The 27,542-nt window shown below is 37.1% G+C and overlaps 2 protein-coding genes across 4 annotated transcripts; one reads left to right on the top strand and one right to left on the bottom strand.

Annotated features, from left to right (window-relative positions):
* The first annotated feature begins 102 nt into the window (after positions 1-102).
* On the top strand, positions 103-12,491 carry LOC114271475 (S-adenosyl-L-methionine-dependent methyltransferases superfamily protein). Of its 2 annotated transcripts, none has more exons than XM_082903053.1 (9): positions 103-330; positions 416-472; positions 595-692; positions 9,790-9,859; positions 10,235-10,283; positions 10,910-10,998; positions 11,090-11,137; positions 11,902-11,961; positions 12,117-12,491. In XM_082903053.1, exons 1-9 carry the CDS (start codon positions 271-273, stop codon positions 12,258-12,260), a joined length of 675 nt encoding a protein of 224 aa, XP_082759179.1. In that variant the 5' UTR covers positions 103-270; the 3' UTR covers positions 12,261-12,491. The 2 variants fall into 2 exon arrangements, with proteins under 2 accessions (XP_082759179.1, XP_028068893.2); XM_028213092.2 differs by having other exon boundaries at positions 114-330; positions 12,150-12,491.
* Positions 12,492-15,599: 3,108 nt separating this feature from the next.
* EMB2726 (elongation factor Ts family protein) lies at positions 15,600-27,070 on the bottom strand. Of its 2 annotated transcripts, none has more exons than XM_028213115.2 (5): positions 26,857-27,070; positions 22,382-24,671; positions 20,164-20,526; positions 17,591-18,302; positions 15,600-16,452 (listed from the first exon to the last, which is right to left on the bottom strand). In XM_028213115.2, exons 2-5 carry the CDS (start codon positions 24,603-24,605, stop codon positions 15,816-15,818), a joined length of 3,936 nt encoding a protein of 1,311 aa, XP_028068916.2. In that variant the 5' UTR covers positions 24,606-24,671; positions 26,857-27,070; the 3' UTR covers positions 15,600-15,815. The 2 variants fall into 2 exon arrangements, with proteins under 2 accessions (XP_028068916.2, XP_082759178.1); XM_082903052.1 differs by having other exon boundaries at positions 17,591-18,299; positions 26,857-27,068.
* Positions 27,071-27,542: the final 472 nt, after the last annotated feature.

Genomic DNA, 27,542 nt, shown 5'->3' with positions numbered 1-27,542 from the left:
TTTTTTTCAAAACAGAAGCATATTTCATATGTTTAGTCCAATGAAAAATGTTTGGGAGTATTAATTAATGCTCCCACTAATTAGGTGGCAGTGGGTCTCGCCATTAATGATGTGATGTTAGTCCAATAAATGGATGATCCGTACATACATACATATTCGATATTCCATTCCAGTATATACACACATTCTAGGGTTTTACAAATAAATTTCTCACCTTTTTTTTGACTGAGAATCTGAATCTCTCTCAATCGAGGATTCTCCCACTAGAAGATGAAGCTCAAGCAATTGGAAGGTCATCTTGGATCCCTTCAACAATTCTCCAACCCAAAGGTCTCTCTCTCTCTCTCTCTCTATATATATATATATATTGAAATTCTGTGACTGAAGTGAATGCCATGCTCTGCTTCTGCTGCAGATTGAACTAGAACAATACCCAACTGGATCCCATATCGCTTCTCGGATGTTATACACTGTATACTCTTCTTTCTCCTCTAGCTTTTCTATCTTCAAAGTTTTCTATTTTTGTTTTTTTTCTTGGGTTTGTGTTTTTATAAATTGTTGTTTTGTAAAAACATGTTTTTGGAAACCCATTAGGCAGAGAATTCATTTGGGGATGTGTCCAACAAGGTAGTGGCAGATTTTGGTTGTGGGTGTGGTACATTGGGTATTGCAGCTGCTCTCTTGGGTGCAGAGTGAGTTGTTTATCTATCTTCCTTCTTCTTTGTTTCTGCTTTTCAAATTGGTCTGGTTGTTAACTTTCAGTTGGAGGTTTGAAAATTAGGTTTTGTAAAGTAATTGTATGATTTTGATGTTTGTGCTAGTGATGTAGGGCCCAATCAAGAATGAGAGAGAATTTAGAGAGACAAATATCTCAATCAATCAATATTCATATCTAAAAGTTAGTTACAAAGTGGTTATCCTCTTCTAGATATAGTCTACAATTTTCCCTCCACTAACTACCACATGTTATGCACATGCTATCCTACATCATACTCTCATACTCAAAAGAACTTGTCCTCAAGTGAAGACAATAGAACACAATTAACGCACTAGAAATGAAACCAAAACTAGAAGATACAATCCAATCAAATCCCAAAGCGAAGAACTAATCTGCAATGATGTTGGCACGGGAATCATCCGGCAAATAAGGTACAAGGTGTTGCACATTAAAAGTGTTGGAGATGCTCAAATGAGGCGGCAATTTGACTTGATAAGCATTGTCGTTGACTTTGTGCAACACAAGGACCCACCTTTCTATCACTTAACTTGGTGTAAGCACCATGAGAATACCTTTCTTTGCTCAACACAAGCCATGCAAGATCTCCCACTTTAAACAACACTTTCTGTTTATGCACATCGACGGCCAATTTGTATTTGGCATTGGACTTGTCAATTTGGGCCCTAACTTGAGCATGAACATTCTTCATGAATGTGGCCATGTCCTCCGCTTAAACATTTCCCTTCCTTGAGATAGGCAAAGGAGCCAAGTCCATAACACTTGAAGGTTTCATTCCATAAACTACTTCAAAGGGAGAAGTATTTATGGTGCAATTGATCGATGAATTGTAAGCAAACTTGGCCAAAGGAATAATATCATCCCAACTGTTGGGATGATCTCCCGCAAGACACCTCAACAAGTTACCAAGATTTCGATTCACTACCTCCGTTTGGCCATCGGTTTGTAGATAAAATGTAGTGCTAAAGTTCAAGTCCGTGCCAATTTTCTTCTACGAAGTTCTCCGACAGTAAGAAGGGAACTTAGTATTTCTATTGGACACAATAGAGGTAGGTACCCCATGCAACTTATAGACTTTCTTGAAGAAGAGATTAGCAATATTTGTAGCATCCATAGTCTTCTTGCAAGGTATGAAATGTGCCATCTAAGAGAAATGGTCCACCACCATTATAATAGAATCACTTCTCCTTTGTGTAGGAGGTAAACCCAACACAAAGTCCATAATAATGCATTGCCAAGGAGCATCCGGCACCGGTAAAGGCATATATAATCCAGCATTAGTTGCAATCCCTTTGCTTCTTTGACAAATTTGACACCGCATCACATAGTTGCCCACATCCTTGGTCATACCTGACCAATAGTAAGCATCTTGAAGTAACCCAAGGGTCTTGTCTTTACCAAATATCCCAATTTGTGATGCTCAACCAACAAATGCATCCTCAAAGAATAACTAGGCACACACAACTTAAGGCCATGGAAAAGGAAACCATCCCTAATCATGTAGCTTGGATAAACAGCCCTATCCCCTCTTTGCAAAGTATCAAAAATCTTGAAAAAATAAGGATCACTTGTATAGAAGGTGTGAAACTCATCAAAACCCACAACTTTATTCTTCATCTCAACCAAAGAGTCGTTTGCCTACTCAAATCGTCGGCCACTTTATTAAGAACCCCTGATTTATGTTGCAAAGAAAATGTAAATTGTTGCAAGTAAGCGACCCATTTGGCATGTCTCTTGTTGAGATGGGATTGGCTATTGATGTACTTGAGGGTCTCATGGTTGGTGTTAAGCACAAATTCCTTATAAGCAAGGTAGTAGCTCCAATGTTTGATGGCTTGGATAATGGCATAAAATTCCAAGTCATAAGTAGAATACTTGAGTTTGCCCCATACAACTTTTCACTAAAGAAGGCAATTGGCTGCCCTTCTTGGCTAAGGACGCCCCCAATGCCCAATCCCGAGGCATCACAATCAAGTTTAAAGGTTTTGTCAAAGTCCGGTAGTGCCAAAATTGGAGCTTCGGTAAGTGCCTTCTTCAAAAGTTGGAAGCTATCGGCGGCTTTTTTTGTTCCATTCAAAAGTCTTAAGCTTGAGAATATTAGTTAAAGGAGCTGTGAGACTACTCAACATCTTGATAAACCGCCTATAGAAGGTAGCCAACTCATGAAAATTTCGCACTTCTTAAATACTAGGAGTAGGCCAATCCACAATCGCCTTGACATTCTCCGTATCCATAAGCATCCCACGAGAAGACACAACATGACCCAAAAAAATAACTTGATCCACGGCCAGTGTTTTTAAAGGCTCAAGGCGCACTAAGGCGCTGAAGGTCTCTCGGGGCCTAGGCGCAAGGCGCAAGGCGAGGCGCGAGCTTTATTGAAATAAGGCGCACAGTCTTCGTAAAAAATAGAAAAATTAATATAGAGTGTTTTTAAACAATTTCAGTATAATGTTTAAATTAAATAACAATTTTGGTATAATTATTTAATTCATACATACATAAATAAAAAAAATAGATACATAAATTAATTAATTATTATGATTATTACATACATAAATAAATAAATAAATTAATTCATACATACATAAATAAAAAAATAATTAATTCATAAATAAAAATTATTATGATTATATGATTATACAATTAATTCAAAAAATAAAAATAATTAAAGGCGTGCCCAATCCATAAAAAGGTGTGCCCAATCTTTCAAAAGGCGTGCCATCAAAAGGCGTGCCCAATCTTTCAAAAGGCGTGCCATCAAAAGGCGTGCCCAATCTTTCCAAAGGCGTGCCATCAAAAGGCGTGCCATCAAAAGGCGTGCCCAATCTTTCAAAAGGCGTGTCGTCTGGCGTCAAGTATCTGCGTTGGCTATTTAACCGAGGCTGAGGCAGAGGCTGCCTTGGCTAAAAAACTCTCTGTAATACGCTTCGTTTTCGGAGAGAGATAAAAAACTCTGAAAAAACTCTGCCTTGGCTAAAAAACTCTGAAAAACGTTTCGTTTTCGGAGAGAGATACTCGGTAACACTCTGTAATACGCTGTTGCCCAGAAAATGGCCTCGTCTTCCCGTGGTCTGCTCACTCTCTTTCCCGACCTCAATGAGTCAACAAGAGAGATAACTGGTGCGGTGGCCCGTGAACCTCAACCAAACACCTCTGATTTTGCTCCGTTGAACTTTCCGATGCGGTCTGTGGAGCAAAAAATGGCAGTGCAAACGGATATTGAGGCCAATCAGTATACATTGAAGTCATGTGTGGAGACCATGACGGCGGTCACAAACTTGTCGCACCGGCTTCAGAGTAGGACAAATGAGGTGCAGCAGTTAAACGCCCAACTGGCTCTGCTCCAGCGCATGTATAAGGATGCGCGAGCAGAGATAAGTGTGCTAAAGACGGAAAATAAGGAGCTGAAACGGAAGGCTACCGTGATGTTTCGATTTGGAGGTCCGCCATATGCTGCAGTGGAGGAGCAGGGGGGAGTGAATGTGCTTGGTGGATTAGGAAGCACAGAGGCAGCACCGTCAAGGACCGCCCAGGACAGAGGCAAAAAGAAGAGACCGGCGGCAGAGTAGGTCGATGGGTGGCCGTCGGCAGAAAAGAAAACAAATCAGTTGTGGTGGTGATGGTGATCTTGTGTGGTTTTTTTTTGTTTTTTTTGTTTTTTTTTTTGTTTTTTTTTGTTTTTTTTTTGTGTGGTTGTGGTGTAAAATGTGGATCGGGGTGAATCTCGGAGATGAATAAATTATGGTTTGTTGTGCAAATTGGAAAATGGTTTTGGGTTTTTTTATTTTTTTTATTTTTTTTTTATGTGGATCATTAATTTTTTTTATAAATATTTTTATTTTGAAACATATATATAATTTATTTTAAAACATATATATAATTTATAAAGGTATATATATAATATATAAATAAAAACATATCATATATATAAATATAATTTATAAAAACATAAATAAAAATATATAATAAAAATAAAAAATAAAAAATAAAAAGTTATAATAATATAATATAAATTATAATTTATACTATACATATATCTATATATATATATATAGAAACAGAGTCGAAGAGAGAGAGAGAAAAGAGAGAAACAGGCAAAGTGAGAGAGAGAGAAGGCGAAGGGGAAGGTCGATCGAAGCTCGTCGGAGGTCGTCGGAGCTCGTCGAAGGTTGATCGAAGCTCGTCGGAGGTCGATCGAAGGTCGAAGGTTGTCAATCGACTGTCGAAGCTTCAAACTCGACTGGTTAGGGCAAACTCGACTGGTCGGAGCTTCAAACCCAGTACTCCTCTCTTCTCTCTTTCTTCTCTCCTGTGTCCCTTGCCGTGTCCCATACCTGCACAAAAAAACAAAGGGACACGCCGAATGGGTATCCACTCAGAAAGCCGAGGCGCACAAGGCGCTCGCCTTGCACTTCGTAATAAGGCGATCACCTCATCGCCTAGGCAGCGCTTCACCTATGTCGCCTCGCCTCACCATGCCTGAGGCGCAAAGCTGCGCCTTGCCTCGCCTTGAGCTTAGGCGTGCGCCTAAGCGCGCTTTTTAAAACACTGTCCACGGCAAATGTACACTTCTTAGTGTTGCCATGGAACTTTTCTCGCCTCAAAAGCTCAAAGACTTGCTGAAGATGGCACAAATGCTCTTCCAAGCTTCGATTATAGATCAAGATATCATCAAAATAAACCACTACACAAACACCAAAAAGTGGTTTAATATTTGTGTCGTCGCTCTCATAAAAGTGTTTGGAACGTTGGTAAGTCCAAATGGCATCACAAGCCACTCAAATAGTCCATGAGGTGTTTAAAAGCCGTTTTCCAATCATCACCCTTCGTAATGCGGATTTGATGATAATCGCTTCTAAGATCAATCTTAGAAAACACCTTTGACCCGGTAAAGCAATCCAATGTATCATCCAATCTTGGAATTGGAAAGTGATATTTGATGATAATTTTATTGATGGCACGACTATCCACACACATGCGCCATGACCCATCCTTCTTGGGTGTTAAAAGAGCCGGAACACCACAAGGACTAAGGCTAGGCCGTATATATCCTTTAACCAAAAGCTCGTCTACTTGCCGTTGCAACTCCTCTTTCTCCTTTGGTGATATGCAATAGGCCGGTTTATTTAGAAGTGCCGACCCGGGTACCAATTCAATACGATGTTGGATGTCATGCATGGGAGGTAGATTGGGAGGAAGTTCTTGGGGAAGACATCGGCATACTTTTCCAAAAGAGTAGTCACATCAACCTTTTCCTTAGTAGTATACGTGTGCACATTGGAACCAAGGCCAATATAACCCCAAAATCCCGAGTTTCTTCCAAAAATTCCTTGGAGGCAAGCAAGGTGGTAGAACTAGAAGATGGTTTAGAAGTAACTTTCTCCTTCATTGGAAGCAAGGTAAGATGGCTTTCATTCTTGAGAACGGTGTAAGTGTTCTTTTTGTCATCATGCAAAGATTGCCGGTCATATTGCTAAGGACGCCCAAGTAAAATGTGACACGCATCCATAGGCACGACATCACACCATAACTCATCAAAGTACTTCTTCCGAATAGAAAACGCAGTCAAACACCGTTTGGTCACCTTGATCTCATTGCCTTCCTTGAACCAAGATAGGGAATAAGGATGTGGATGGTCCTCCATCGGAAGGTTAAGTTTAGCCACCACCTCTTGAGAAACCACGTTCTCACAACTTCCACTATTAATGATCATGTTATAAACACATCCACCAATATTGCAAGTGTTAAAGAAGATATTGGTATGCAAACAATCTTCTTGGCTCTCTAGCTTCGGTGATAGAAGCGTCTTCTTCAACATAAGAGCAAGACCATCTTCTTCATCACTATCTCCACCGATTTCAATATTGTCTGAAGTGTCATAAATTGGAGCCCTCTCATAGTCATCGTGTTCCTCAACTTCTTCAATAAGAAGTGCCTTGTTCCGATTAGTACCCATATTCTTGCGGCACTTGAAAAATCTATGGCCCGGTTCTCCACATTTGAAGCACTTGAAAGTTTCACCTTGGGGTGGATTTTGGCTTCTGGAGGCACCATTAGAACGAGGAGCTTGAGAGGAAGAAGCACCCTTGTCCGTAAAGTTGGAAGGAAGACTAGCTTTGCCAAAGTTAGGAGGAGAAGGACTTGGCCTAGAACAACCTCGAAACCCTCCTTGGGAGTATTGTCCCATTTGAGAGACACGACGACTTTGTTGCTTTTCCACGGCTAAGGCTCGATTATAGACTTCGGAAACATTACAACATGTATGCTAGGCAAGAACATTTTGGATCGAAGACTTCAAGCCGCTCACATAACGAGCCACCCGTTGCTCTTCACTCTTATTTAAATCAACTTGAGCAATGAGTTGATAGAAAGACTTTATGTACTCACCCACACTCTCAACTTGCTTGAGAACATGAAGTGCTTGATAGACACTTTGAAGGTAGTTGAACCCTTCAACTTCTTCATTTTCTCACAATCACGAATTTTTTCCTTGCCACATTGCCGACTATTAAGTTGAAGTTGTTCCCACCAAGCGGAAGCTCTTCTTTTTAATCGAATGGCAACAAGCTTGGCCTTCTTATCATCGGAAACCTCACCATAATCAAAGATCCGCTCGATGGTGTTGAGCCAATCAATGAATTCGTCAAGATTAAGGCTTCCATGAATGTCGGGAAACTCAATCTTGATGTTGTTCTCTCATTTGTGTTCCATCCTACCCACATCCGTTCGACGCCTTCGAGGAGCCCAAAAGATATTATCAAAAGAATGATGAATACCACCTTCGGTATCATCGGAACCATCACTACCATCAATAGAATGAGGAAGGAGACGTTGCACCGTCTCGATTAGAATGGCAATTTGCCGTCTCATTTCAGCAATTTCATCTCTTGGATATGGAACCTCATTACCCTTGGTATCATTACCCAAATTTGAGGTATAACGCCCTATGTTACATGGACTCCGCACTTTGGGGCGAAGTACCCTTGTCAACACGACATAACACGACACGACACGGGTGCGGGTGTGGGATCTATGTCGGATTCGCCTCTTCTCTCTCGGATACGGCAAATCAAAAAGGAAGAAGAAGGTTGAGATACTTACATTGATGTATGGGTTCAAGATCTTGATCGTGTCTTTCGATCTTCTTTGTCTCGATCTCCTTTTCTCTCTTTATCACGATCTCCTTCTCTCCCTCGATGTCTCTCTCGATCGTGTTGTGCGTGTGTGAGAGAAGAGAAGAGAAGAGACAGACCCATCGTGTTGCTGTGGTGTGAGAGAGAAGCGAAGAGGAGAATGATAGACTCATCGTGCTGCTGCTGCTGCTTTTGTTTGTATCAAACCCTAATGGGTTGGACCAAATAAATAAATAAAAAGCTTGCTAGTATAAATACTAATGGGCTGGACCCAAACAAATAAATAGAAAGTTTGGGCACTGGTTTGTATCATAATAATTAATATTATAAACTATAATGGGCTGGACCAAAAAAAATAAAGAAAAAATTTGAACCTATTGGCTGGTTTGTATAATAATAAACCCTAATGGGTTGGATCCAAATAAATAAATAAATAAAATATGTGGGTCTATTTATAAACTCTATTCAATAATAACATGGGTTATTCTATGACTTATCTATATGTTTGATTCTATTTATAAAAAAAATTATTGGGTCAACCTTTTTTAAACTTATCTTCATATAATAAATATATTTAAAAAATAACTATTTAACTCATTTTTATATAATAAATATATTTTAAAAATAACTATATAACGTATCCCCATACCCATATCCACATTTGGATCCATATCTATGTATTTTCAATTTTTAATTTTTAAGTGTCTGACCTCCATATACGCACCTGCATTCGATACCCACACTCGAGTCCGTGTAACATAGATAACCCCTACCATGAGCAACCCTACGACCTCGACCTTGACCTCAACCCCGGTTAGCCATAACAACAACCCAATATGTTCCCAAAGTTGTTTAGATATACAGATTTCAGACCCAATTCACAAATTAGGATAACTCAGTGTAACTATCAACTCATAGCAGTATGAAGTCTCAAATATTCAAGGGTCAACAACATGACTATAATATCACGAATTGATTCAAACAGCTTGTATAAGGAATTTGAACAGCCTATGAATTGAAAACAAAGGTTGAAAGTACCTGTGTAGAACCAGAGTCCAATTACAGATTAAGAATCGAAGTCCCAAATTCAAAAGCATCCTAGTCGTAAGTCATAGTGAGCCTTGAATCCACGAAGTCGCACTACGGCATTGGATTGAATCACGAAATCGACTGTATGGATGTCAAATCGAAATCGATCTGCCCACTAATGTTCTTGAGACGAACTCCCAGTGAAGAACCCAGGCGAAGATTCAATCAGCGAACTTGAATCGAAAGTTCCAACACTTGATCGACAGTGAATCAAAAAAACCAAATTCAGAGTTGAACCAACAACTCGAATCATGATGATGAATCAAAATCTTGACTGGGTATCGATCTTAGTTTCTGAATGAACTTAGGTTCCGCGACATTCGTTTCTGAGAGCTAACTCCAATGGCAGTTCCATTCGAAGCAAGAATGAACCAATCTCTGAATTGCCAATCAAATTAGGGCTACAATTCGATCTATAATGATGATTCCAGAGATCAATTCATGAATCTAACTCATATTGGGGTTTTGAAGATCAGGCTAATTTCGAGGTAATGGTCTGTGATAATCAGTAGGTTAGGATCTAACTCTTGATGCTTTGATACCAAATGATGAAGAGCCCAATCAAGAATGAGAGAGAATTTAGAGAGAGGGAATTTGGAGAGAGAAATATCTCAATCTATCAATATTCATATCCAAAGTTGGTTACAAAGTGGTTATCTTCTTCTAGATATAGGCTACAATTTTCCCTCCACTTACTATCACATGTTATGCACATCGTATCCTACATCAGCTAGTAAGATGTTACTGGGATTTTTAGTATATGGTTTTCCATTGATATATTTTGATGCATATATATTCATTTGGATTTGAACTCATTATTGGTTTGAACAGACATGTCATTGGCCTTGATGTTGATGCTCAGTCAATTGAAATTGCATCCATAAATTCAGAAGATCTTGAGGTACTTACTGTTTTTGATTAGTACCAGTGCTTAAGTCCATAATGGTTTCTTTTATTTGTTTGTTTAGGCTGTATTTTGATCTTGGATTTGGAGAATTGTTTGTGGAGGGAAAAGAAAAGTAAAGTGAAACATTAGATTTTTTTTTTTCCCACACTAATCTTCTCTTTTCCTTTCCCATGAAAAATCGCTCCCCAAATCCAAGATTCAAACACAGCTGTGTGAACTAGATTTCCCTATACAAAGAAGTATAATGTAGTTGTCTTTACGAAACTGGCTGATCGATGTGATTTTGGAGGTGCATTCAATACTTGGGTCATTTTGTTTTTTAATGCAGTTGACTGACGTAGTATTGCTTTGTATTGATCAAAAATGCAGTTAGATGTGGACTTTGTTCAAAGTGATGTGAGGAATTTACGATGGAGAGGTAAATCTCTTTATCTCGCTTTCAGTTGCACAAACTTTCACAACGAGAATTCCCCTAGGCTCTCCATCTTCCTTCTTTTTCCAAGCCTCCAGCCAAATTAGGCACTCTCTGTTTTTGGTTTTTTTTTTAATTTTTTATTTTTGTTTTTACTAATTTGCACATCACACATTTACAGACAAAATACAGTGGATGGGCAAAAGCAAAACTCTCTCTCTCTAACATGGTCGCACAATAGAAGTTCAGTATGCTTTTGTCATTAGTAATTATGTGTTTGTGTGTGTGGTGCATTCCTTAACTCAAATAGCACATAGAATGTCAAAATCGAGCATCAAAGAAGTTATACCACAGAATTTTATCCAGGGAAGTGCTGGATTTGGATTGGCTTGGAGAGAAGTGTTTGTTTTCTTGAAGACATTACAAACTATTCTTTAAGAGATGTGTTGATAGCTAGTTTATCTTTTTGGATATTTCCGTAGAAATATTGTTGTATAGCATTTGGGTCTGTTGGTATTGAGTTGCAATTTGCGTAACATGATATATTTGCTTAATATATTTCTTTTGGAGATGCTAAGCGTACTATAGTATTCGTTCATTTACCAAAGTAGTGATCTTGCTTTCATGTGTAGGTCCAATTGTTGATACCGTTGTTATGAATCCTCCGTTCGGAACCCGGAAAAAGGGAGCTGATATGGACTTTCTTTTTGCGGCTTTGAAGGTAAAGAGGCTAGGACTACTTTTTGACGCATTGAATGCACTTGTCCGTTCTTTCTTGTTCTAATTAGTTTGTGTTGTAAATTGCTAATCAGATTGCTTCACAAGCAGTTTATTCCTTGCATAAGACCACGACAAGAGATGTAAGTAGCTTGGTCTCAAGTTATTGTTTTAAGAATTGAAACTTTTTGAAGTAGATGGATTGGAGCTATTTTTCCATATTATCTATGACAACGTGGCAATGGATATGTGACAAGTTTGTGGCTGAGGAAGCCATAAAAGGATGGCCATTAGTAGTTTTGATGTCAATTCTGAAAATATTCATCAACTAATTTTGGTTATGTGGTATACTCTTCCAAACATTTTCCTTCAAGTTTAAAATCATCTAGATATCTTTGTTGTCACCAGTTCTTTTCTGGCTTCTAGATTTTATTCTTGTTCCCTCTTGAGGTAGTGTTCTTAGTGAACTCTTTCTGTCGCGGCATACACTTGATTGTGTTTCGTCATTGTAGCTTGATTGTTTTCAGAGCTTCAAAACTCTCTCTTTGACGAAAATGAATGTTGTTCACCTCTTATATTATTCATTTAGAAAGATTCCTTCCAATGAATGGTTTGGAAAGATTTTTGTCATGACCATGGTTGTTAGACTTGTTTGACGAATCTATTCATTCAATTTGATCCAAGTTTCAACCAAAACAATTTGATTTGTGCTGTTGAATATTAAATTGAATGAATTGTACGATTCAGTTGCAATTCACTAAGATTCATTGCTTTTTTTTTACTGTTATTCAGTCCTGTTTGCATAATGCATGAAACGACATTGTTTTGAAAATGAAATAAAAACAAATCAATCAATTATATCAATATACATGATTATATATATGTATAATTTACTTTCTGATTTCAGCATGTGAAAAGAGCAGCATTGAGGGATTACAATGCTAAAAGTGCTGAGGTATTATGTGAGGTACACAATTTATCTGGCTCCTTCCAGGAATAGAATATACATACTCTGATTCAACGTAGTTGTTAGAATCTTGCTTCCATGCTGTTTTACTTTATTTTGTGTTTAAGAACACGTAATGAGTAAGTACACAATTTGTGAATGCTCAATTATTGTAGATTTGTTACCTGGTTTCTTACGTTTTCCTCCAGCTTCGATATGACGTGCCACAACTATACAAATTTCACAAGAAAAAGGAAGTGGATATTGCCGTGGACCTTTGGAGATTTGTTCCTCAGAGAATTCAGGGAAAGGGTTTTTAACAACTCATTCAAGACAATGCATCCAGTTTTTCAAGAGATGAACATGTGTGAGATTTAGAGAAATGTGATGGTATCTTTTGTGAAAAACAGAATGTGTGTTCTGCGTACCCAATATTATGAGGGGCTCCATAGCTGCAGTGGCCCATTTGTAACGGATGTGAGATTTAGAGTATTTTCTTGACCCATTCATATTTGTTATCGGAACTGAATAATTAGACAGGATTTTCCATACATTAAAGATTGAGGCCTCGAATGTGTGGAGCGCGAATGGCGCGAATAGTACGGAAAATATTATCTTACCGGTAAGAGAATAAAAAAAACCCTTAAAACGACGTCGTTTTGAGATTTCGAGCCATTCGCGCCTTTAATATTTCGAGGTACGTAGCATTCTTCTTTTCCATAATTTTTATATATTTTATACCCTCATCAAGAAATAATGTGTGTATTTATCATACATTAGTAAAATATTATCTATTTTATTAGTTCTCTGACAAATCCATTTTGCAGCAATCCTGTCAAAATAGAGCAGATACTCTTCGGAGGAAGAAAGGAAAAGTGTTGACCTAAACCGGATGGCTGAAATTCCAAAGAATATGTGTCTACTTCCTTCCCATAAGAAATGGAGTGCATGTTTTGAAATCGCACTTTCGTGCCCTCTTATATCACAAATTTGGTCGTACCACACTTGCCTGTAAATACATGGAAATTGGTTTTTGCTTCCGAGCTACACTACATATTCCAAATAACAGTTCCATGGTGAGTTAATTCTCAAAGGAAAATTATTCAATGGTCAGTACCATCATGGCAATTGTTGTGGTGCTTCTGACCAATGAAGCTATACAAAGGGGGTGTTTGTTTTAGTTTTTCAGAGTCAACTTATGGCTTTTAGTAGGGATGGCAATTTAAACCCGGTCCGACGGGGACCCGACCCCCCGACCCCGATTTGAATGGTTTTTTTCCGAAAAATATCCTCAACGGGGAGGGGATGGTATTCAAAAATTAATCCCCGATCAGTTTCGGACTGGGGACGGGAATAAGTGTCTCAGCCTCGTACCCGGCCCGTCCCCGGCCCCGGCCCCGGCCTCATCTCCGGCCCTGTCCCCGTTCTCCGGCCCCGTTTCCCGATATAAAATTACTATTCTATCCCTATATATATATATATATATATCAAACCCTAAAACGCATAACCTCTCATCTCACTGTGAGTCACACCGCCCCTCTCTGTCTCTCTCCCCGCCAAGCTCCCTCGTCTCCCTGTCGATCTCGCCGATCTCCCTCCTCTCTCTCTCCCTGCCGATCTCCCTTCTCTACCCGCAGATCTCTCGCCGATCTCCCTCTTCCTCTTCCTCAGTTCGACCGGCGAACGAGACCCTCCCTCCTCTCCAAACACTGTTGCAACCACAGCCCTAAGAGGCTGGCCACGACGGCTCTGTTCGGGCTCCCCGCCGATCTCCTTCCTCCTCTCTCTCTCCCCGCCGATGTCATGCTTGTGTTTGTTCTCTCCCTCTCTCTCTCTCTCTCTCTCTCTCCCTCTCTCTCTGTGTGAATGTTTCTGATTTTTTATTTTTATTTTTTACATCTGATTTCCCATCTGTACGATTTGTTGGGTTTTGGATCTGTATTAATTTTTCCTATCTGTGCGATCTGTGAATGTTGTTGTTGATGATGAAAATCTATGTTTCAGATCTGTGAATGTTTCAGATCTATGTATGGGTGCGACTTGTGTGAATGTTTCAGATCTATGTTGAATTTTTTTTTTTTTTTTTTTGATCAGGGAATCTTCGGGGTCGGGGATCCCCAATCCCAGTTAGGGGGCGGGGGTGGTAATAGGCTCCCCGTCGGGGATCGGGGGCGGGGCCGAGGAAATTTTGACCATCGGGGATCGGGGACAGGGAGTGTGATCCACGGCCCCGCCCCGCCCCGTTGCCATTCCTAACTTTTAGTTTTAAAAAAGTTATTTTGGACTGTTTGGTTAAACTTATTTCAATATTCTAACAGTTTATTTTAACTCAAAAAAGCTGATTCTAAGAAGCTGCTCACCCCTTGCTTCTGATTATCAACTTCTGCTGTGGACATGTTAATTTATGGTTATACTCTTAAATTTTTTTTATTTTTTATTTTTTTAAAAATAGAAAAAGACTCAAATGAACTATAGATTATTATTATTATTTTTTATGAGAAATGTAGACAAACAAAAAATAAAAATTAATTGAAAAAGTTATTTCACAGCTTATTTAACAAACACTACTCAGCAACTTAAATCTATAATCCAACAGTTACACCAAACAGATTAACAACTTCTGATTAAAGTCATAATCTATAATCTGTTAAGCTATAATCTATAAGCTGTTTTAACAGTTACACCAAACGGGCCCAAAAGAGAATGGATGAGATCGACATTGTTTCCAGCTCAACTAAGTGAGGTTAAGTTGACTCTACCCATTTATATCGACGACTCTTATTGGTTTAGAAGCATTATGTAAGCGTGTTGGGTTGGTACTCCCGAAATTATTGACTGCAATCCACTAACGACATGCAAAATTGACGTAAGTGCAATAAATGCAGGAATTCCGACTTGAATCTGTGTGTTGAATCTTCAGAGATGAAGAGCAATTTTATCACCAAACAGTCATGAAAGCACTAACTTTCATCCCATTTACTGCATTTAAAAGATAGGTTTCTATCCTGTAAAAAAGTTTATTTCTACACTTTACCCTTTTTGTTAGACATTATTCACAGCTAACAAGCAAATGAATCCCAATTACCCCACAAATTTGTTACTTTCATATAAACCCACCCTAGCATGATAATGCATGGTAAGTGCCATCATGTAATACACAGACACACTTTAAACGAGTGTAGTGTCGGTGCCCAACATGTATCAAATATTGACGTGTAACACCGATATTTTTACAGACTTGCATGTCTATTTTTTAATTATTAATTTTTGTAACACGTTGAAGACATTTCACCAACATACCCGTCCTGTGTTAGGAAACAATAACAAAAAAGGCAGAAAGTGAAAAAAAATAAAAATTCACACGTTTTATCACCTATATCTATGTACCATAAATTTATATACATAACAAATAAAATTATATATATATAAAAAAAATTCTATATCACCACTGTGTTCATATTTTATTTTTTCAAAATCATTTGTCCCTTGGTCTCTGTGTTAGTGCTTCTTTGATGGTGTACAATTCAAAACTGTATTTGCATATTTGTACTTCTAGCTTTCTATATTAGAAAGAATAACATATATAGATATGCTTCTCCATCTCTCTCAGAAGTAAAAGCAAAATGTAGTTAGTAATAATATGTAACATGCATCAGTGCTAACCACATAAAATGGATTTCCTTTCATCACAACAAAAATAATCTGACAATACTTTAATCTAACAATACTTTAAAACCTCAACAAACTTACCATTCTCAGTATTTCCAAGTGAAAAAAAAGAAAAGAAAAGAAAAGAAAAAAGAATCATATCAAAAAGCTCCCTCAGATTCGATTCTATGCATCCACTCACATTTTCACTTCTTTTTCACAGCATCTCATGCTTCATTCTCTGTTTTTGCAGTTTCATTCATCTCTCCAAGCGTAAATCGAACAAACCTCCTAACTTTTATGTTCTCCCCTAGAGCAGCAACGGTCTGCTTCACCAAATCCTTCACCAAAATGCTATCGTCTTTAATGAAAGGCTGTTCTAAAAGTGCAAGCTCTCCAAGCCTTTTGGAGATTCTCCCCTCAACAATTCTCTCTCTTATGTTCTCGGGTTTCGACAAAAGGTCCTCTCTCTGCATCTCCAGTTCCTTTTCCTTGATCCTAACACTCTCAGGAATATCTTCTATAGATACAAATTGCACTTGTGGGCAAGCCACAACTTGCATTGCTAGATCATCAACCAACTCCTTGAACTTTTCACTTCTTCCCACAAAATCAGTTTCACAGTTGACTTCAATTAGTACTCCAATGCGAGCATCATGAATGTAGGATCCGATCCTTCCTTCGGCCGCGAGCCGACTGGATTTCTTGTCAGCAGCTGAGAGACCCTTTTTTCTAAGGTACTCTTGTGCCTTTTCGAGGTCCCCTCCAGTTTCAGAAAGAGCTTTCTTGCAGTCCATCATGCCTGCACCGGTTTCTTCACGCAGTTGTTTAACCAATGCAGCTGAAATTGTTGCTTTCGGTGGCCTGGAATAGGGCTTGAGCATATTAATTACCAGCAAGTCTTAATGGTAATATTAGTAACAAAAGAACATGCATGCATTCAAGCACAAAATTTTGTCTGACACACGCACACTAAAACAAACAAAATATATTTGTTTTAGAATTTAATTCATCAAATTCATGACAAAGTGGCTTAAAGGAAAACGAGCTGATGTTTTAGATTTCTTTATAATTTCATTGTCTACTGCTATGATCTAAGAAGCACAATGTCATGTCGGACACGACACTTTGTAGACACTTCAAAAATCCACCACTTTTTTCAATATGTCTTAATTAAATAAATTTAATTCATAATATTAAACATTTTGCAGACACTTTGGTGATGTAATGAATCTCTTCATAATAACAATCTTCATAATGCAATTTGTGCACCCTAAATATGTTTTGAAACATTTATAACGTGAATACATTATATGAATTTTAATGTTCTATAATTGCTTTGTATTCTTTAGAATGCAATTGTTATGTAGATGATATCTTGATGCTTAAATTATGAAACTTGACTTTTTAATTCTAATTTGGGTTATGTTGCTTTTTTCATTATCTTTGAATAAACTATTCATATATTTGACATATAATAAATTTATAAACATTTAAACTTTTAACGTGTCCCAGGTGTATGTATTGTGTCTTGCATTTTTCGAAAATCATCATATCAATATATCTGTGCTTCTTATGGATAAATTAGTACAGGGCATGACCTGTCTGAAAAAGTTGACATTTAAAACATGTTTGCTGTCATTTGCACCTGTTTATGCGGGTCCTCAAAAAACACTACAAGATTTCAAACCTCGGCTACGTGCTGCCTAATTTATCCTCAATTCACAGAAAATCTCTGTTTGATTTTATTTTCAGAATATGTTTTAGAAAAATACTAAAAGTTAATGTACTGAAAAGTTAGTGAAAAATTTAAAAACGCTAATCGTCTTCATATAATTTTTTCTTTTTTGTATAAAAATGGTTTTTGAAAATTCAAAAACATCTTTTTGGTGTCTATTTTCAACAAATTAGTTTCTAGTGTTTTTTAGAAAACAAATTCTGAAAACGAAACTAGATAGAATCTCAACAATATACCATAGTTCAACAGAAAGTCACCACTTACGTATCAACAGTTCCCTTGGCTTCAGCCACGGCCGGCTGCTCTTTCCCCGGTGAAGCCACCTGTTTTGCAGCTGTTTGGGCAGCCACCTCTGCTGCAAAATCCTGACTTTTCTTTTCCAAGCCTTCTCCAAGGTTGTAACGCACAAATCTCTTCACCTTAATATTTTCCCCAATGGTTGCAATGGTCTGCTTCACCCAGTCCTTAACCACCATCTTATCATTCTTAATGTACGGTTGCTCAAGCAATGCCAGCTCCTCAAGCCTCTTTCTAATCCTCCCTTCAACAATCTTTGACCTAATCTGCTCGGGTTTTGACAAGAGATCTTCTTTCTGCATTTCAATTTCTCTTTCCTTGTCGACAGTTTCTTTGGGAACGTCTTCCGTAACAAGATGCTGTACTTGAGGGCATGCAGCCGCTTGCATAGCTAGATCATCGACCAATTCCTTAAAAATGTCACCTCGAGATACAAAATCTGTCTCACAGTTCACCTCTATAAGGATACCAATTCTACTATCATGAATGTACGAACCGATTCTTCCTTCAGCAGTGGCTCTACTGGCTTTCTTATCTGCGCTTGCTAACCCTTTCTTCCTGAGAAACTCCTGAGCTTTTTCCAAGTCACCTCCAGTTTCTGAAAGAGCTTTCTTGCAGTCCATCATTCCTGCTCCTGTTTCTTCGCGCAGCTGCTTTACAAGAGCTGGTGATATGGCTGCTGTAAAACACACGAGAGAATTAATTAGAGAAAACAATATTATAACTCAGCTAGAATATCTTTTCTAGAGTTAAAAGAAGCAATTAAACAATCAAGTCATGCAATATGTCTGCACCAAGCATCAACATTGTGGATTGACAGATTGATGAAACTTAACTCCTTTTGCATGTGGCTCAATATTTTGATATCAACTCCATTGATGATGTTTTTCAAGGTTGTGTTTGAATCATGGATTTGGATAGGGATTTGGAAGGGGACAGGAAAAGGCAATAGAAATGGAGAAAAAAATTTAGCATATATTTCATATCTTCACCCAAATCCATGAAATAAACGCAGCAAAAAGAATGAAATTGTTTTAATAGTGAATCTTGGTAGAGAAGGGAGACGAAGTAAGAAAGGGAAGATCTCGAGAAGAAAAAAACAGGAAATGAGGAAGAACAAAAAAGACTAAGGCCCGCCAATAACGCAATCATTTAGGCTGTGTTTGGATTAAGGATTTGTGGAGGGAAAGGAAAAAAGAAGGGAAAAAGTGAATAAAATATAAGTTAAATTTTGTTCACTTTTTCATTTCCCTTTCCTTTCCCACCACTCCACAAATCCCACTCAAATCCTTGATCTAAACACGGGTGGCATAAAGTTCCCTAACAGTTTGCTCAAAGGTCAAATTCCTCTTACTACCAATGGCAATATTAGCAGTGCCTGGAATGATGAAAATGTCCTCTATTAGAGGTCATGGTCTATTTATCATGTACTTGTATATATAGTCTAGAAAGTCAACGTGGTTCACTAATCCAACCTTACATAGAAAGAAGCAACATTAGTAAAGAGGCTGACAATGACCGTAGTTTACTTCTTCTGCAGTTCCATAATTTTTATTACTATGATGACATGTTATTATGTTAATATCTTGTTGAATGCTTTCTAATAAAGGACTCCTGTAGGTTGGATTATCTTAGAAGATTTAGGCATTCACCTAAGACAACATTTCATTTAATAAAGCAGATACAGATTGGATTGCAGGAGAAATAATACAAATATCAATACATGCTGGACGAGGCGCTTCTATTCTTGGGGAAAGTGTTGCAAAAAGAGACTGTAAAATGAGTGTACAAAACCACATATTCAACAAATACAAGGCGCACGCCATTTTCATTATACTTTCATACGTCCAGTGTGTTACAGGAGCAACCATAAAATGTCTGAAACTACATTATTGACTAGTATTAGGAATGCATTCATTAGTTCTAGTATGTGACCAACATAATCATCTTCAGCCCATTTTAGAACAGAAAATTAAAAACTTAATAAAGGATAATTAATTAATTAATTAATTTTTTAAAATCTTAAATCAAAATTTGACTCTTATTTAATGCACTTAAGCCCACTATAGACTTCAGCTGAACCAATTATATCTCTATACGGATTCATCGAGTCACAAACTATATTACCCTCAAATGATCACTATTTCAGAATACTACAAACATGTACATAAAAGAACAATGTAAAACATACATAAAAAAGTACATTAAATCAGATCTGAGACGTGATTATTAATCATTTCTTGTATTTAAGCACTAAGTTATCAGTCATGGTGAATGTGTCAAAGAAAGTGATTGGTTTCAGTTTTTTTATTTTTTATTTTTTTAATTTTTAATTTTTACATGTCCTCTATACCATTATTTCAAATACACACCTACACATGTACATGTTTGTTAAAAAAAAAAAACTTTAGCTTTATATTCATTATAATGTTTTTCCGCCATGCCACCCAGTTCTAATATACATTTGGTAAATATAATCTTAGAATGAACATGATTTGCAGTTTTCCTAAACACATTCCAGACAAGAAACAGTAGTTTACCATTGGTTGTGCTTTCCTTTGGGGAAGAGGTACCATTTTGGCCATTTGAATTGATAGCAGTGCCATTTTTCTCAGGGACAGATCCCACCTTCTCATTACCAACTGGTGTGGCAGAAGGAATTTCATTGTCTGCAGCAGAAGTTTCATTTTTCAGTTCATCCTTCGCCTTAGAGTTGTCAACTCCATTCTTCACTTCTTCATTGACCTTCTCATCTTCAACTAGTGCGGCAGAAGGAATTTCATTGTCTGCAGCAGGAGTTTCTTTTTTCAGTTCATCCTTCACTTTGGAGTTGTCAATTTCATTCTTTCCTTCTTCATTGACCTTATCATCTTCAACTAGTGCGGCAGAAGGAATCTCATTTTCTGCAGCAGGAGTTTCATTTTTCAGTTCATCATTTGCTTTAGAGTTGTCAATTTCATTCTTTACTTTTTCATTAACGTTCTCATCTTCGACTAGTGCAGCAGAAAAAAATTCATTTTCTGCAGCAGCAGTTTCATTCTTCAGTTCAATTTCATCCTCTGCTTTAGAGTTCTTAATTTCATTCTCTACTTCATTGAACTGACTTTCTGGAGATGAATTGATCGTTAGCCATTCCACCAGATACTTTGGTCAGATTTTACATCTTTTCTGTAAGCTTTGCCACGGTTACAAACTAAACTACCAACTATTTTACCAACCACTCACATGTGTGTGAGACTGACGCACGTGGGTCCCATGTAAAATAACTGGTAATTTAGTTTGTATCTTTATCTTTTTTTGATTTTCAATCCATCTATGTGTACATGTATACAATTTTCACTTTCATAAACAAATAAATAATGCCTTCTAAAAAACTTGAGGAGTGAGCATACTGTACATTCCTATAGGTATATTTTCATAGGCAGGTAGGAGAAAGCAAACTATAATGGCATTAATCACTTCACTTTTATGAAGACATAGTATGACCAAACTGCATATACATGAGAATAATTGGTGGTTAATAGCATATTTTTGTTACATTAATTAGCTTTCCTTCTGACTAAATTACCTAAAAAAGAAAAAAAAAAAGAAAAAAGAGAGAGGATAAACTGTGGCATTAATTATTTGGAGAACAATTACATAGGGAACACATTTATAGGACAAAATCTTGTCCTAAACCAACAAAAACAACCAACCTCTTGAGAAATTGGGGTAAGGCTGCATACATCTTGCTCTATCCATACCTTGCTTTAGCAGGAGTCTCATGCACTGGGTCGCTATTTTTTAATCTTGTCCCTCTTTTTCCTTTTTCCCTTTTTTTTAATTTATTATTAAGTACTAAATCCATATTGCATTCTTAACTACCACCTATGTTATATGGACTTGTGTATGGGTGTCGGGTGCGGGTATGTATCTAGATGTCAGACTCATTAAACTATAAATTTAAGAGTACATAGACTCGGCAAAAAAATATCATATTTTTATATTTTTAATCCAATATGTGAAATAAAATTGTACTATATGTAACTTACAGTGTCAAAAAGATATTTATAGCAATTATACAATAATATGTACATATAATAATAGTGTTATATACAATTATTTTTTTTGATAAAAAAACAAATATTATTAAAAAAGCATCAAAGAGAGGCAACAAATACAAACGGCCGCCTCAATTAGGGGAAAACAGAAAAACAAGCACTAACCAATCACATAGTGTTATATACAATTATATAAGAAGTATCCGTTGAAAAGTATCTGACACATATCCCATACCCTTATCTGAGTGTCGGGTGTCCGACACGGATATTTGATTTATTTTGAAGAGTCCGTTTAACATACACTACCACTAATATTATCAAATAATCAAGGTGTTTTATTATTAGACCATGGTATTTGATTTGCCAAATACATCATTATTGTATACTCTTTCATATATAAGATGCAACGTGACGTGATTCTCATCCCTATAGGCTGCTACAACTATTCAAAAAGATACTTGAAACTAGAATGATATTCATCATAAATATTATATTGTGTAATGCAGTTCGGTTGACACCTTTAGCATGGACCCCTAGGGGAGTGGGGATTGAAGGTTAGGTCTCTACCGAATCCAACCATCCTTTAAAATCTTGTTAAAATTTCAAACATATAGTGCAGATGCTGCATTAGGTTTTGGATAGTCATTTTGAGGAGTTAACACTAGAGTTTCCCCAATAGAAAATACAAATGACACTAGCAAAAAGAGTTATTACAGACCTTCGTTGATGCTTTGCTGCACTTCAGGAATATCAATTTGTCCATTTGAGCTGGTAACACTTCCATTTTTATCCGGGTTAATTCCCACCTTTTCATCTTCAGCTATTGTGGCAGAAAGAATTTCATTTGCTGCATTAGGGGTTGTTATCTCTACATCTTTCGCTATGGTTTCACCAGCTCCACTCTCTTTAACTTCTTTACTAATTTCACTTTCTGACATGATAGGATCAGTTATTTTCCCAGATAAGTCAGATTTTTTATCATTTGTAGAAACCTCCCCAGTAGCAAACACACCCTCTTCAGCGGACAATATTTCAGAACTAACCTGCACACTATCAATTTCTGGAGCTTTCTCAGTTAGCTGATCTGAAGTAGATATACTTTCTTCAGGAGCCAATATTTCAGAACTTGCATCAGCTTTTTCCTCCATGCTCTGGATCGCCCCGTCTATTGCATCTGATAAATCGGAGACTATGTTTTCTGGGTCCCTATTATCATCGGCAATTTCATTTGAGGCATCTTGTACTGTGCCTCCTTCCACATCCACTTGCTTTGAAGAAATTTCATCATCTTCGACTGTCTTATCAACTGCAGAAAGGGCACCGGCCAGTCCCTCACTGCTGCTTTCTTGTTCACCCTGCACTTCAGTGAGCTCAGTTTGAGTTTGACCTACCTCTCCACCCATCTCATCAGATGTTTTTGGAATTCCTGAACTTTCAGCTTCTTCTGCCTCTTTTTCCTTCTCATCAAGCAATGTTCCAGACTCATTTACCTTTCCTTCTACCTTGTCAGACACACCACTGCTTGTTAGTTGTTCCTGCACTTCATCGAGCTTGGTTTCAGTTTGACTTAAATTTCCTCCAATCTCATCAGAGGTTTGTGGAATTCTTGAATTTTCAGCTTCTTCTGCCTCTTTTTCCCTCTCATCAAGCAACGATCTAGATTCATTTACCTTTGCTTCTACCTTCTCAGATACACCGCTGCTTGTTAGTTGTTCCTGAACTTCATTGAGCTCAGTTTCAGTTTGACTTACCTTTCCACCCATCTCATCAGACGTGTGTGGAATTCCCGAACTTTCAGCCAGTTCTACCTCTTTCTCCCTCTCATCCAAAAACGCTCCAATATCCTTATTTTTACGGAAAGCCAACAGGAAGGGGTTTGTTGCCGTGTGGACAACCCCTTGGAGCTTCGAGTCCAACTCTCCAGCAGCTTCTTCTTTTTTCATTGTCAAGGTAACCTGTCCTCGTGTGATGCGCAACACACGGACACTGACTTCTTGACCAACCTGCAACGACGACCCCCCCATCATGTTCACAAACCCTTCATCCAATTCCTCCGATGTTGGCAAGAATCCTTCCTCTCCCTCAGGAAGAGATATAAAAGCACCGGATCTTGTTAAATTCTTTACCGTGCCCTCAAGATCTTGTCCCTTGGCAAACTTTGACGCTTTCTTCACCTCATTTCTCTTCTGGTTGGTCCTTGGTGGGCCCTTTCTGGGGGGTCTTGATTTATCAGTACTTGAAGGAGCATCGGTTCTTTGCTGCAGCTTACTAATGTCATCGCTTTCACGCATAGTAAGAGATATACGTCCCGTCTCCATGTTCGCTTCCACTAATCTCACCTTGACCTCTTGTCCGACAGAAACAATGTTTCCAACATCCTTAACAAAGCTATCACTCAACCGGGAAACATGTACAAGTCCATCGGTAAAAGCTCCAAAATCAACAAAAGCTCCAAATGGTTGGATTGACCTCACTTTCCCGTTAAATGCTGCACCGGGAACAAGTTCCTCGGGCTTTACTGGTGGCATGTCACTCTTCCTAGTAGGTCTCGGACGTTTGCTTTGAGCTGGAGCGGCACTGGCATCTGATTTGACAGAGGATGATTCATCACTTGTTCCAACTGCATCTGATGGAATTTCTTGGCCCGCACCAGAATCTTCATTGGCAACTGGAGAATCTGCTTCCTCTACAGCTAAATCAGCACCGGTGGCTGATGTTATATGGATTCTTGACTTGTGATTTAAAGAAAATCCACTTCTGAATTGTGGAAATAATCTAACAGATGTTGACAATGGTAAGACATCTTTTTGCGAGAACCATGTTTGTTTGGCAGAGTTCCTTAAAATATTGCATCTTTTTAAACATTCATTCTTCCTTGTTGTAAAGGGGGTTCCGGGAATAAGTGGAATGTTGTTTATGGAATTTGGAATTACAGGCATCATGTTTTCACTAAGTGCAGAAGTTGGGAGGTACAGTCAACAGCTAGAATAATATATTCATTACCTCACCTGTAATATAGACAAAAATCATGATGAAAAGTAGACAAAACAAATCTCCCTTGAGATAGAAAAATACATAATATTAGTGGGAACTAGGAAGCAAATTCTATAAGATATGGACTAATAGTTCTCTAAGAAACACACAAACAAGTCATGGCTTGGTTCAGCAAAGCTTCACTCTGGTTGCAAGCTACAATATGAAAGATGAAATATAACAATCTCACGTGTTTAGGGAGATTTGCTCAACAATGCTACACGTACCATCTTTTTATACAACATTTGGAAATAGACTATTTTAGTAACTTTTTGGCTTATTTGGCTAAAATATGAGGTAAAAAAATTAGTAAGTTTGAGATGATTTTTTGGATTTTTATGAAAAAGCGTACAAAAAGTAGAAAAAAAAAGAAAAGAAAAGAAAAAGGAATCATAGTTGTTTGGCTTTTTGGCCATTTTAGTGACTTTTTGCCTTTTTTAGTTCTTCCCAAACCAAGCCTTAATTTACCATCTCATATGTCATCACAACATTGGTTTAATGGATCCCACCACCTGTATCAGTTTACCAATATAGTAATCACACATGAGATGATAAACAAAATATAGTATAAAAATGTGGTCATCATAGCAATATTGACAAAATAAATTGCTCTCAAATTAGTTCCGACTTCATTTACACTACTACGCACATATACTTCTCTAAGAAACACATAAACAAGTCATCAGTCTTGGTTCAGCAAAGCTGCACTTTGGCTGGAAGCAGCTAACGTGAAAGATATCATAGACTGCTCCTGCTGAGTTCAACGTTAAAAACACCATGTTTCATCTACAAACAATTAGTAGCAGTATGCATATAAAGGGAGTGACTTGCATCAAAATTCTCATGAAAATATCTAGCGATTCAAATGCCACAGAAACACATATTCTCCATGGTTAAGTTGTCCATTTAGATATTCATAAAATGGATAGTTTTTTTTTTTTTTTTTTTTTTTTTTTTTTTTTTTTTTTTTGGGGGTGAGTAAATGGATAGTTTTCCTATATTGCTAATCCAGATTATGGAGTGACAGGTCATATAAGAAATCTGTGTCGAATATAAGGAGAGGAAGTTCATAAGCATGTTCCTTTAGCATTGAAAATCTAACAATGCTCAATCTTTTCGCATCATATTATTATCTTCCCAAGATATGAGAATGACTCTACCATTAAATTTGGACCAAAATAGTGCCCAAAATCTAAACAACCTAAATCTTGTAAGCCAAAATTGAGAACGATTGCTTTAACTATGAAATTAAAGGGCCATCGGAAAAGCATACCACATGCATATATTTAGCAAAAAATAAACAGGTAATTGACAACCTGCATTCAATCATAATTTAAAAAGAAACCATTTCTAAAGAAAGCTTATTAGTCCAATGGTACTTGTCAAGGTTCTTCGAAGGTAGTAACACTAGAATCCACAGTTTTAGTAGTTGAATGAATTCCAACTACTAATAACCATGTTGCAACCCTTGGTTTTTAATCAGAAAATTTAAATTATCCTTTATTTATTTATTTATTTGGTTGGAAACCCAATTTCCAACTTGTCTAGGTAGTAAAAATTCCTGTACATATTTGTCTTCTCAGTCCAGATTTAGAGAATTTTTAGGAAAAACTAATGCGGCAGAACGTTTCACATCCAAGGGTTCTTCCAAATTCAGTTTGAGCCCTCTTTTTGGAAATTCACCTCAGCTGAAGCTTATACACTGAACATATGACTTGAGAACATTAAAATAAAAACAAACAAATAAATAAAAAAAACTGCAAGATCATTCTGTATAAGTAACTCATATCATCAGGTAAAAAATCCTCTCTTTGGATTTAAAACATAAAAAACAGAGAAGGAAATTGAGCAATACTTACAAACAAGTGCATTGCAAACCAAACCAAAGCAAATAAACACTTTAAACTAACACAATTATCCCCAATTCTGGGTTTTTACACATATTCCACACATCAAAGAAGTCATTCCAAAGACCTCTAAATGGAAAAGCCATAACAACTTCCCAAACCAACAATTCATGGGGGGCAAAGAAACAGAGCGAACTCAGAGTAGAAGAAGAGAAATAGAAAACCAAAAAATTGATGGAACCCATTAATGGGAAGCTAGAATTAGAGTAAAAAGTGAATGACCCAATAGAGTATTATGCAATAGAAATCATACCTTCTGACTATTTGAAGAACCCAACAACGGTTCTTGTGTGTGCGTGCATGTGAAGCTCTGTGGGTCTTTGTGAGTGAATGGTGAAAGAAAGAGGGAAATGAAATGTGGGGCTTTAAATCCTTATCTCATCATCAATATATCGCTCTTTTATCAACAAAACATCCGTTTTTGTTCCTTCGGCTAAGAGAGAGAATATCATATGTATTAATTCTTTTGTTACACTAGAGGGGAGAGAATATGTATTAAAAATAGAAGGGTAAATTTTAATTAGGGTGAATTATATTTATGATCTCTATAGTTTAATTAGGGTGAATTATATTTATCGTCTTTATAATTTGAGATTTGTGTTATTTTAATTTTTAATTTTTTAATTGTGACGTATTTGACTCATAATTTTGAATCAAGTTTTAAATATGGATAATTGAAGATACTATTACTCAATTTCAAGGGAAAAATTATCAATTTGATAAAATATAAGCTAGTTTAACAAAAATAAATATCAAAAAAATATTTTTAAATTTTTAAAAATTATTTATACCCACCAAAGATAAAATTATATCAAATTGATAAATCTTTTACATATTTATTTATTTATTGATTTTTACCAAATTAATTTTTAGTATATGTTTAGATGATCATGTAATGGGTAGTTGTTTTTACTTTTATTAAATTAGTTTCAATTTTTT

Source organism: Camellia sinensis, chromosome 13 (assembly GCF_055761805.1).
Source record: "Camellia sinensis isolate YWXY chromosome 13, ASM5576180v1, whole genome shotgun sequence".
NCBI lineage: Eukaryota > Viridiplantae > Streptophyta > Magnoliopsida > Ericales > Theaceae > Camellia > Camellia sinensis.
The sequence above is the reverse complement of the archived record's forward strand: the minus strand, read 5'-3'. Positions and strand labels throughout refer to the sequence as shown.

What these genes read in the sequence shown, in the direction of transcription:
- LOC114271475 (XM_082903053.1), top strand. Translation starts at nt 271, where the DNA reads ATGAAGCTCAAGCAATTGGAAGGTCATCTTGGATCCCTTCAACAATTC. An exon ending in CTTCTCGGATGTTATACACT is followed by an intron (nt 473 to 594) that starts GTATACTCTTCT and finishes GAAACCCATTAG; the next exon opens with GCAGAGAATTCATTTGGGGA. An exon ending in GTGCTGAGGTATTATGTGAG is followed by an intron (nt 11,962 to 12,116) that starts GTACACAATTTA and finishes CAATTATTGTAG; the next exon opens with ATTTGTTACCTGGTTTCTTA.
- EMB2726 (XM_028213115.2), bottom strand. Translation starts at nt 24,605, where the DNA reads ATGATGCCTGTAATTCCAAATTCCATAAACAACATTCCACTTATTCCC. An exon ending in GCAGCAAAGCATCAACGAAG is followed by an intron (nt 20,527 to 22,381) that starts GTCTGTAATAAC and finishes CTCCTGCTGCAG; the next exon opens with AAAATGAGATTCCTTCTGCC. An exon ending in AAAGGAAAGCACAACCAATG is followed by an intron (nt 18,303 to 20,163) that starts GTAAACTACTGT and finishes TGTGTTTTACAG; the next exon opens with CAGCCATATCACCAGCTCTT.